Source organism: Puntigrus tetrazona, chromosome 7, assembly GCF_018831695.1.
Source record: "Puntigrus tetrazona isolate hp1 chromosome 7, ASM1883169v1, whole genome shotgun sequence".
Lineage (NCBI taxonomy): Eukaryota > Metazoa > Chordata > Actinopteri > Cypriniformes > Cyprinidae > Puntigrus > Puntigrus tetrazona.
The window spans coordinates 5,280,125-5,292,181 of record NC_056705.1 but is presented as its reverse complement, the minus strand read 5'-3'; the positions used below and the strand labels follow the sequence as shown (position 1 = coordinate 5,292,181).

The window sequence follows — 12,057 nt, the reverse complement described above, 5'->3', positions numbered from 1 at the left end:
AACTTGTGAAGGTCTAAGAAAAAACACAAATAGGAAATACAGTATTTATATGAATATACAAACCGAGTGAAAGTCAGTAGTGATCCATAGTAAGCTCAAAGTACTTTGTTTAGGCGAACTACTTTTATATCACCGAATCGAGAATAAATAAACCTTTCATCTTCACCTTGGAGTGTTGATCTCTGGGAGCTCCTGCTGATGGCAAAATAACGGCAAGACAAAAAAATGAATATGTGGCATTTATGTTTTGAGTATATGATTGGAAGCTGATTATGATGTGACACGTACTGTGGCCAGCTGTGATTGGCTGGTGCTGCTGTCAGCAGTGGGCGGGGCTGCGAGCGAAGCCTCTGGTTGGTTGAGTCCAGAAAACGGTTTGACGGTTTTCCAAGACTGCAGGTACTGCGACATCCGAACCGACGCTCGGAGCTTCGGACGATTCGACAGTTTGTTTTCCACAGTCAGCTCGTTAGTCTGAGACACGAAAAAACAAGCAGAGACACGTTAACTCTTCTATTTTTCAAGGAGGCATTAAACTAAATCGACAGGGATAGTAAAGACTGTTATAACGTTTAAAAAAGTTATACTTATATTTTAAAAAAATTTTCACTCAGAAAATTGCAAAGGTAAAGGTACTGCAAAATAAATAAATTACTCTTGAATAAATAATAAAAATCTAAAGCACTTTATTTGACAAAATATAGCAAAATTATAAACTAAAGAATTATTTTAAAAGAAGTTATATTAATTGAACCTTTTAGAAAGAATTTGGGAGAAATAAATACATTTCATGTAATCAATAATGATTACAGATGATCACCTGAGGTGTTGTATCATAGTTTTCTTTATTAGGATCGATGACCAGGTATGTTTTCCTTCCCTTCAGTGAGGAATCACGACTCCCACCGTTTCCTTCCTCCACCTGGTATTTCCCGCCCAGGTGAGCGAAGGTCTCCTCTGTGATGTGGACCCTCCTGTGAGGAACCATCATCAACACCATCGTCAACATCATCACCGTCCTCATCATCATCATCATCACCATCACCATCACCATCACCATCACCATCACCATCGTCAATATCATCATCATCATCATCATCACCATCGCCAACGTCAACATCATCATTACCATCACCATCACCATCATCATCATCACCATCACCATCACCATCATCACTATCACCATCACCATCGTCATCGTCAATATCATCATCATCACCATCATCATCAGTACCATCACCATCGTCATCACCATCATCATCATCACCATCATCATCATCATCACCATCACCATCACCATCACCATCATCATCATCACTATCACCATCATCATCATCATCATCATCATCATCACCATCACCATCCATCACCATCATTATCACCATCATCATCATCATCATCATCATCATCATCATCATCATCACCATCACCATCATCATCACCATCCCCATCGTCATCATCATCATCATCACCATCGTCATCATCATCATCACCATCACCATCCCCATCGTCATCATTATCATCATCATCACCATCATGACCATCACTGATAATGCTGCAGTAATCAGATGATAAGTACCCGGCCACTCCTCCAGATTCCATGTGATTGGCTAGAGTCACGTCATCTGACCAGACGTCATACTGCCACTTCTGAAGGCCGATCACGCCACACAGAACGTTCCCCGTGTGAACGCCCACACGCATGTTAATGTTGACGTCCGTCGCCTCCCGCAGCTTACTGCAAAGGTCAAAGGTCACAAACAACCACACGTCAGGACAAACATTTTCTTTTATTAAGAATCAATATCTCTTTGGTTTTAAAACTAACAGCTTGTAACACTCTAAAGGGAATAGCCAAACTTGAACTAGCATTGTATGACCCATTTGAAGATATTAAACTTATTTTATTACTGTACTGTTTATATTCATCATGTATATATATACTGTATATCATCATCAAAAAAAAGTTGAACTAAAATGAAAGTGATCATAGTCTATGGATCATCATGATAAGACGGTGGACGGTGGACTCACTTGATGGCCGTGCACATGTCCAGCCCCATCTGAACACAGTTTGGAGCGTGATGAGGGATAGGGTTAGGAAGACCTGACACACAGTAATAACAGTCGCCCAGGATCTTAATACGCAGACAGCCGTTCTTCTGCAGAGAGAAGGCAGAAGAGGGAGAGCTGAGTATTCAAGCTTCAGAGGAACACGGACGGCAGCGGAGAGGCAGATCTGTGCACCTTAGCGATGTCGTCGAAGCGGCCGAAGAGTTTGTTGAGGACGGCCACGAGCTCCTCGGGTGTGCAGGTGCTGGACAGGTGTGTGAAGCCCACGATATCAGCGTACAGGATACTGCAGAGACCAGATACCACTGTAACACACTCCACTTCAGGTCTGAGTGACAGCAGCACAGAAAACTACGTAAATGTGCACGTGTTTGTCCCCGTTCTTCTGTGTGTGTGTGTCTCTGTGCTTTTTGTTTTTGCTTCTGTCTCTCTGTCTCTGTGTGTGTGTCTCTGTGTGTGTGTGTCTGTCTTGTGTGTCTCTGTGTGTGTGTGTCTGTCTGTGTGTGTGTCTCTGTGTGTGTGTGTGTGTGTGTGTGTGTGTGTGTCTCTGTGTGTGTGTGTGTGTGTGTGTGTGTGTGTGTGTGTGTCTGTGTGTGTGTGTGTGTGTGTGTGTGTCTCTGTGTCTGTGTGTGTCTGTGTGTGTGTGTGTGTGTGTGTGTGTGTGTGTGTGTGTCTGTCTGTGTGTGTGTGTCTCTGTGTGTGTGTGTGTGTGTGTGTGTGTGTGTGTGTGTGTCTCTGTGTGTGTGTGTGTCTGTGTGTGTGTGTGTGTGTGTGTGTGTGTCTGTGTGTGTGTGTCTCTGTGTGTGTGTGTCTCTGTGTCTGTGTGTGTGTGTGTGTGTGTGTGTGTGTGTGTGTGTCTGTGTGTGTGTGTGTGTGTGTGTGTGTGTGTGTGTGTGTGTGTGTGTGTGTGTGTGTGTGTGTGTGTGTCTGTGTGTGTGTGTGTGTGTGTGTGTGTGTGTGTGTGTGTGTGTGTGTGTGTCTGTGTGTGTGTGTGTGTGTGTGTGTGTCTGTGTGTGTGTGTGTGTGTGTGTGTGTGTGTGTGTGTGTGTGTGTGTGTGTGTGTGTGTGTGTGTGTGTGTGTGTGTGTGTGTGTGTGTGTGTGTGTGTGTGTGTGTGTGTGTGTGTGTGTGTGTGTGTGTGTGTGTGTGTGTCTGTGTGTGTGTGTGTGTGTGTGTGTGTGTGTGTGTGTGTGTGTGTGTGTGTGTGTGTGTGTGTGTGTGTGTGTGTGTGTGTGTGTGTGTGTGTGTGTGTGTGTGTGTGTGTGTGTGTGTGTGTGTGTGTGTGTGTGTGTGTGTGTGTGTGTGTGTGTGTGTGTGTGTGTGTGTGTGTGTGTGTGTGTGTGTGTGTGTGTCTCTGTGTGTGTGTGTGTGTGTGTGTCTCTGTGTGTGTGTCTCTGTGTGTGTGTGTGTGTGTGTCTGTGTGTGTGTCTCTGTGTGTGTGTGTGTGTGTGGGTCATCACCTGACACCTCTGTGCTGTCGTATGTAGAGACTGTGGAAGTTGGGCTTGTTGTCTTCAGCGCTGCATGTAGCCGTCAGACGCTTGACGATCTCCGTCTTCAGCTCCATGGCGATATATCTCGGCAGCACAGACAGCAGCAGATGCTCCTGCACACGAGAGTTTTATTAATATTATATTTATTATACTCTGTTCCAGGCCTCCGTCTGAGCCGCTGTGGAGACACACACTCGTGTCTATGTGTGTGTTTCTGTGTTTATGTATATGAGTGTGATCTCTACCTGGTCACGTTTCTGCTTGGCCTGAGTGGCGCGGTTTCTGCTGAAGTCTTCCCGTTTCTTGCTGGACTTCCTGTGAGCGTGTTCAGTGTGCCACAGGTGAAACACACCCACGCCGTTCACACACACGAACAGCACAGCGTTCGCCACCAGCTGACGCACACACACACACACACACACACACAAACAGGTTTTGAATATGTGCGGAGACAGGAAAATCATCTGGCATCAGTCGACGGTCACACTTTGCATATAACATTTCCTCTGACCAGCCGTCAACCGCTCAGAAGCGTGTGTGTGTGTATGTTTTGTGTATATATTCACTCTTTCACATCAGTGTTCTTCACTTCTTATAACCCCACTCCTTAAGAATCACACTCTTAGCTCTTTTAGGAAACTATAGACTGGTTTACCTTCTTTTCATTGCAAAAACACCAGTCTCTACCTTTCTCACTCAGAACAACATCCTGGACAGCAGGTAGTCTGCTCTCAGAAGTGGACATATGATCTTGGTGTCAGTTTTTAAAGCCCTAACACAGGTCAGAGCGGTTCTGTACTCATCTTATTGATTCGTTTTTGACACGGTTAACCACTAGATCTTCCAGTCAACCCTATCAGTAGAGGGGCATCTCAGGAACCACACTACAGGGGTTTGAGTCTTATTTCTCAGGTAGGTCCTTCAAGGTATCTTGTAAAGGTGATGGAGTCTCAACATCTAGATACTGGTGTGCCTCAGGGCTCACTCCTTGGACCACTTCTCTTCTCTGTCTACATGGCATCACATACATGGTCTGTCATTCAGAAACATGGCTTTTCATATCACTGCTGTGCTGAAGACACTCAACTCCAGCTCTCAATCCATCCTGATGACCTGATGATAGCTGCTCACGTCTCAGAACTGATTATTGTTTCAATAAACCCATCACCTTTTCACAATATCACCTTCCAGTGAGGCACACCAAGCAAAACATCTTCAAAAACGGCCAGAAACATCAATCAACAGCTGTGATTGATGATCAGACCACATTGCTTAAATTGCCGGCCCACCGGATATGCTTTATACAAAATCAAGAAGATACATGCTCCACGAATCCTTCTTCAAGCTCTTGTTCTATTTCAATGCTATTTTAATGCTTTCACAGCAGGTCTTCCAGCCAATTCCATCAAACCTTTACAATTAATGTAAAATGTCGCTGCAAGATGGTGTGTGTGTGTGTGTGTGTGTGTGTTACCTGCAGGGCCAGGTCTTGTGTCTGTGGGCTGGTGACAGACACGTACACACTGATGACGACGATGTGACAAACGCTGGTTCCGATGCCAAAGCTCAGAGCCCATGAGAGCGGGAGAGGAAGAACCGTATAAACGGACAAAGACAGAAAGAGGAAGAACGCGACCTGACGAAGAAAAACAACCACATTATAGACTACTACAGAAAATAACATAAAACACATTTCTGCTACTTTACATTAACGTAACTTAAGAATTATTTTAAAAAGTAATTTTAGGCAACAATACAGCTTAGTTTGATGTACTAAAAAAACAAAAAATGTTTTTATTACTTTCTGATCTTTACACTCAAATCTTGTTCAAAACAGGCAATTTATTAAAACATGAAAACTTATTCTTTATAATAAATAATAAAATGAAATGATTTTAATTAAATAATTATAATAAATAAATATATATATATATATATATATATATATATATATATATATATATATATAATATATTGTTTTTATATATTATAAGAAAAACTGAAGTTTCATGTTTCTATAATAATTCTCCACTTTTTATGCAATTAATTTGTCCAAAATATCTGATTTCCTGGATTAGGAATTAAGGATGCTTAGAAAAATGTTGTTATATTTTTCAGCTTTGCAAAAAATCTTTGGGTATTCGACTGCATTCAAATAATGTACATGATAATTTACCTCACCGAAAAATACTTCAAATGAGGTAATTGCATTTATCTTCAAGATCTGTGTACGTGGAGAAATCAGGATTCTGGCTTTAAAAACGAAATGTAAGTCAGTCTACACTGGTGGTGATCTGATGTCCTCAGCTGACCTGCTCCCAGGCCGTGACCACGCCTCCGGTGAAGACGAAGACGAAGGCGACGATGAAGAGCATGGACCAGATGAAGATCGCCAGCGGTGTTTCTCCTCGCCGAAGCACTGGCAAACACGGCAAACACAGCAGCAGGGACACGCAAACACACACCACCACACACACCACCGCAAACGCCGCCACGTGAACGACGAGGCTCTGGATGCGTGAGAGAAACACACACTTCAGATGAAAATACAAAGCATTTGGTAATCATCAGGTCAGGAGTTTGTTTCTTCACCAGATTTGTAGAAATGTGTCTCTACAGTGGATGTGAATGGGTGCCGTCAGAATGAGAGTCTGATAAAAACATCACAATAGTCCACAGAACTCCAGTCCATCAGTTCCCGAGAAGACAAAAGCTGTTTTTAACTTCAACCCACTGCTTCAAGCTAAAATATGAGTCCATAATCCATAATAACTCCATTCCAGTGAAAAAGAGGTCTGGTATTTCCAGAATCGTTGTAGGCTGGAATCTAAATTGTATTTCAATCAATTTTCCAGCTCTAGTCTGAATCAGGAGAGACATTCACAAGACAAACTCTAAACAAATATTTGGAGAGACAACAGGAGAAGCACTTTTTCACTGAAGGACGAGTTATTATGGATTATAGATTCATATTTTATCCTGAAGCAATAGGCTGAAGTTAAAAACGTCTTAATGCTGGATTAGTTGCATCTTCTTCCCTAGATGTTAAAGATGGACTGGAGTTAACTGTGATGTTTTTATCAGCTCATTCTGCCGGCACCCATTCACATCCGTTACTGAGATGCTGATGCAGAGACACATTTCTACACATGTGATGAAGAACGAACTCATCCTAATCTCAGAAGACCTGAGGATGAGCGCATTTTCAATTCTGGCTAAACTGCTCCGTATAGTGATCTTCTTAATCGGATAGGATCGAGTCTATCCAGCGGGATGCACACAAAACCAATCATTTGAGAGTAATAAGCGTGGCTCTCACCCTGCCGGTGGAGGGGATGATGATGATGATGGTCACACAGAAGAGGATGGCCAGCACTGCTCCGGACACCAGCAGCGGCGTCTCCTCCAGACAGTGCAGAAACGCCATGTTCAGCGAATAGCAACAGTTGGACTTGTTCCGGGACTTATTCACGATGAACCTGCTTCGAGAGCTCTGAGACGCCTCGGTGACGGCACTGGAGGTCACCGAGGCCTCAGATAACGTCGCCGAACTGTGTCTCCTGTCCACGGGGCCCAGTTCAGTCCAGTCTGCGGACGTGCCTGGGACGTTCTGAGAAGAAGCGCTATCGCTAAGTGCATTGTGATTGTTGCGTTCCTCGGGAGCGCTGCCGCTGAGGGACTCGCTGAGGCTCTTCGGTGACGTACGTGCTTTCTGGGGCTCGGCGACGTTCCCGAGCCTGGCGACTCCCAGCTCGATGGAGACCTTGGAGTTGTCCAACATTCCCGTCTTCGAGGTTTCGTTTGTGCTTCTTTCAACGTTTTCTGTCCAGTTCAGCAAGATAAATAACGTCTGCTAAGGAGGGATCGAATCGTTCATTGTCCAGATCAGGTTTGAGACTGACGTTTTCAGAGCTCCTCAAGATCTTCAGGTGTCTTGAAGTAAATCCATGTCGTGACAGACGTGTTAGCCATTACTTGAAAGACACTATGGTAAAGAAGATCATTATATCAAAACCTGACACTTCAAATCAATAAACAGTCTTATGGGTTTCTGTGTCACCGCAATCTTTCAGTGATAACCATTTATTCCCAGCATAAAAATTATTTAATTAAGAACCTTTTCCAAACCTTTTGTGCAACACTTTTAAGAACGATGGCTCTTAACTGGCATTGACGGTCCTATACGTGGAATTGAATTTAAAAAATTGTCATTTTAAATGAAGAGTTCACCGAAAAATGAACAATTTTAGACCAAAGCGTAGTTGAGTTTGGCCTCTCAGCAATGGATGCTCTGCAGTGAATGGGTGCCGTCGGAATGATGAAAACATCACGATAATCCCCAGCACCAGTCCATCAGTTAACATCCGGAGAAGACGAGTGATGAAACAAACCCATCTTTAACTTCAAGCCAATGCTTTCAGCTAAAATGTCCATTGCTCTATCCATTCAGTTATATGCAGCTTTTGTCTTTTCACCTGATGGATTACTTGAGGATTATTGTGATGTCTCTATCAGCTGTTTGGGCACCCATTCACCGCAGAGCATCCATCGCCGAGCATTAAATGCAACGCTACATTTCTCAAAATCCGATAAAGAAACTACTCAGGTTCAGCTCATTTTCTTTATTGGGTGAACTACTGCTTTAAGAACCGATTGTTTTTGGGGAACCAGAACCTTTATTTTTAAGACTTTGAAACATCTAGTGTTACGTCAATTAAAACAACAGCTCTGAGTGACGGCAGGACAGGTTCGGATGCCTTGAGAAATGAAAAGCATGCCACTTCACTGCGTGTTATTTCACATTCAGTTAGCGTCGCTGGATCTGTGAAGAACGACATCTTGCCATTTACAAAACCCTACCGAACCCCTGTTTGTCTAAAGTGCATATGAAGACGTGTCCGTTAACGAGCAAATATAATCCTTTAGATCACGGTGTTGTAAAAACATGAACAAAATGACGGGAAAGAGAACTCCGAACAGACGAAACATGCAAATGCGTTCATTTCCCTACGGCACAAAGAGCTTCAGTATTCAGCCACTTAAACACATTCAAGAGCCAACAGAAGAGAGCAACTATTTATAGAGAGTCTACCTACAAAACAAACTAACACAAACCTACTGATGTCACGTCCAGAGTGAATTTAGGTGAACAGGATTAACTGGATACAGCGAATACTTCACACACACACACACACACACACACACACACACACACACACACACACACACACCTGTCTTTGAAGCCACATAATAGTTTGATTCCAATCCCATTCTCATTGTTCCGTCTGTACTCCTGACTTTACTTGAATTAAGTACCATTCGACCATTCATCGAGGATGGTTTAAATTGAGAGTAATGTTTGTTTCAGATAAATACTGTACTTTCTGTTCATCTGTGAATCCCGAGAAATAAAATGCATCGCAGTTTCCTCAAAAATATCGAGCAGCACGGCTGTTTTCAACACTGATAATAATCATAAACGCACTACATCAGTATGTTATTATGATTTCTGAAGATTATGTGACACTGAAGCCTGGAGTAAAGACTCAGATTTGATCACATGAATAAACAGGTATTTTAAATAACACAGCTATTTTACAGCTGTACTGTGTTTTCGATTAAATAAATGCAGTCTTGGTAGAAAGATGCTTTAAAAACTCCCACATTTTTAAACAGTAAAAAAGGGAAGTAAATCGACCCTATGTAGGTTTCTGGACAAGCAAAATGCTGATTAAGAAGATGATGTCTCTAGAAACATTGGCCACTAACCCCGACGAGCGTCACAAAGCCTCTTACGACGGAGCATGAGTCAGCCAGCAACAAAGAGCTGTATTTACGTGATTACCGGCGGATCTCATCTTACCCGCTCTCATCATATCAAAGGTCTTCATCCTGGTCTCTCTGTTCATTACGTGTCTACCGCTCTCCTCCAGTCGATGCAGTTCAAGAATGAAGTGAAATATAACCCTGAACCAAACTGCGTTCAGGACAGCCGGACCAGACGCAAACACTCCCTCGTTGAGGAAAACCCAGCATCGCTGTCATGAAGACTTTGTCCGGTTGCATTCGTTTGCATATCTGGCCTTTTAACATGAGAATGTTTTCCATAAACTCATCCCTTATTTTCCCCATCACTCACACCAAAGGTCGGCATTAAACGCAGCGTGAACCTTCAACTTAACAAATGAAATATTAATCAACGCAGCAAAACCGAGCTGAGAGACAAAGACAGCGGTCGGCATTTGAAGAGGATAAAGAAAGGTAATCAAAGTTGTCCTAAGACGAGAAAGCATTTTGGATTCAGGAAAGGTTTTGATCCACTGTAAATGTAGACTGCTGTATTTTGATACAGGGATATGGAAATGACAAGAAATAGCTGCTTTGCATTCATCTTTTTGTTCAGTAAACATACATATACATATATCTATATTTATAGCGACACTTATAGCGTCAGGATCATGGGTTTGTTCCCTTTTTAAAATTCAATTAAACACTATAAAAACATGATAAAAACTGCAAACAGAATCTGGTTAAAACAGTAAACCTTCAGCATTCTCACACGCTCCCGACAAACACGACAACATAAGACTGAGGCAAAATATCCACTTCAATAAACATTCATAATAACCAGTTAAATGAACAGCGTTTGTTTTCATGAAACGCTCTGAACAGAAGAGTCTGCACAATGAAGAGCATGATATCTGCCGTCACGACTTATTAAACACCCCTATTGAGATCCCTGGTGTCCTGCAGTGTTTATGTTGTGTCTGACCTGCATGTGTTCCCTAAGAATCAAACCAGTGACCTCCGTCGACTGAAACCAAACCTGGATCCATTCACTGAAGCTCCACTGGGTCCAGCTTGTGTTATAAAGACAGTTAAATCCTCCAGATGTCTGATTAATCAACTAACTACTGGCTAAAAACACTCAAATCAGTAACTCTTCACAATAAGGTTCATTGATTAACATTAGTTGAACTAACAACACATTTATTAATCTTAATGCTAATTTCAGCGTCTACTAATGCATTATTATAGTCACAAGTTAACATTAGTTAACGTACCGTGAACTAACAATGTATTTTCATGAAGTGACATCAAAGAGGAATAAATACCGTAATGAATGTGTGTTTTTAATACATCAATGTTAACATCTTGCTCTGCTCGGTTTTCATTCATTGTAAAGGGTTTTCGTCACAATTTCATCCCACTTTTCATCAAATCATCTCCGCGGGATGAGAAACGAGACACGGCCGCTCTCAAACACACATTTAACACGCCGTTTGTTTCTTTTCTGCCTGTAAAAACAGATGAAAGTCGACATACCTCCATTCTGTCAGCTCTCCTCCGCTCGCTCTGTCCGTCACTCCAGTTCTCAAAATAGTTGGCGGTTCCATTTTTTGTTCGCTTGAACTTGACGAACCGGTCGGACGACATGACTGACGGTACAAGGGCCGAACCCTGAGGAACCCCGTCATATTTCATAACGCCGCTGCTGTCGTTACAGTCATCAGGATCATATTAACAATTATGTTAAGATACACACTCATGGGAATTCCTGACAAGAAAATGGCTCCAATTTGTCTTTTCACCTTTTGTGACTCGAAACGCCTTATTTGTAATATTTTGGGATTTCTTTTTGGCTTTGATTCATTGGTTTTGATTTGACTGCTGTTGGGATTTTTGGGCGATTATTTCGATTCAGTTTGTACATCATTATACAATAATGGTAGCAAATACAATAATAATATATATATATTTCATACGTGGTTCCAAAATGGTTTCTTTCTTCTGGGAATGCAAAAGAAAGTATAAAAGAACTTCACTGATGTTTGTTTGAAGGAGAGTGAGCAAGAACACATGGATCTTTCTCAAAATATCTTCATGTAGATTAATATGGAGGTTTGTGAAGGCAGCATTAGCGCTCATGAATCCTCTGTAAGCAGAGAACGGCCAAATATGAGTCTGAAAGGCAAACCTACGGCTTGGTTAATGGTCAAACTAGTTTTTAAGACGCACTCGCATTCAGGACGCAAAGAAAGGAGCGGGAGACGGAGAACTAGAGGACGGATGGAAGAGAGAGAGGAAAACGTGACGTCAGTGACCTGTCTAGTTGTGGACTCCCTCTAGTGTTTGAACAAAGACGAACCCATGACTTTACCCAGACTAGTCCCAGACTAAACCTGAGCTGTTTCTACTGAAGGTCTCAAAACACATCAATGCTTTTCTCGTGAGGCCTGTGTCTAAAAAGCTACTGGTTTAGGCTTTCTCAAGCCCTGTTCATGGAACCATCTCAAATCTATAACTAAACGGCTTTGGGAGCACGGGGAGAATTTACAACGCTTCAAACGATAAAACAGTTCCAGCGCAGTCGTCTACGGATCCTTGCTTTATTAGGCGTCTTGAGAAGCAAGGCTTGTTTGTGGAGAAATTAGTTAAAGTTTATACGCAGAAGGTACAAACATCTGATCTGGGATAGAAAACTACAGCCT

General features: G+C 42.4%; 1 protein-coding gene across 1 annotated transcript in view; it reads right to left on the bottom strand.

The window, feature by feature from the left end:
• Window positions 1-9,595, bottom strand: part of LOC122348928 (adenylate cyclase type 4-like) — a 17,520-nt gene extending 7,925 nt beyond the window's left edge. The window contains exons 1-13 of the mRNA XM_043244816.1: window positions 9,429-9,595; window positions 6,885-7,550; window positions 5,878-6,075; window positions 5,040-5,201; window positions 3,811-3,960; window positions 3,533-3,678; window positions 2,248-2,359; window positions 2,035-2,162; window positions 1,580-1,738; window positions 821-974; window positions 289-474; window positions 167-195; window positions 1-13 (exon numbers count right to left, since the gene is read on the bottom strand). The exon at window positions 1-13 is cut by the window's left edge and continues 44 nt beyond it. Coding sequence (XP_043100751.1) covers window positions 1-13; window positions 167-195; window positions 289-474; window positions 821-974; window positions 1,580-1,738; window positions 2,035-2,162; window positions 2,248-2,359; window positions 3,533-3,678; window positions 3,811-3,960; window positions 5,040-5,201; window positions 5,878-6,075; window positions 6,885-7,346 — 1,899 coding nt within the window. The 5' untranslated portion in view covers window positions 7,347-7,550; window positions 9,429-9,595. The remainder of the gene's footprint in view (window positions 14-166; window positions 196-288; window positions 475-820; window positions 975-1,579; window positions 1,739-2,034; window positions 2,163-2,247; window positions 2,360-3,532; window positions 3,679-3,810; window positions 3,961-5,039; window positions 5,202-5,877; window positions 6,076-6,884; window positions 7,551-9,428) is intronic.
• Between the last annotated feature and the right edge of the window lie 2,462 nt (window positions 9,596-12,057).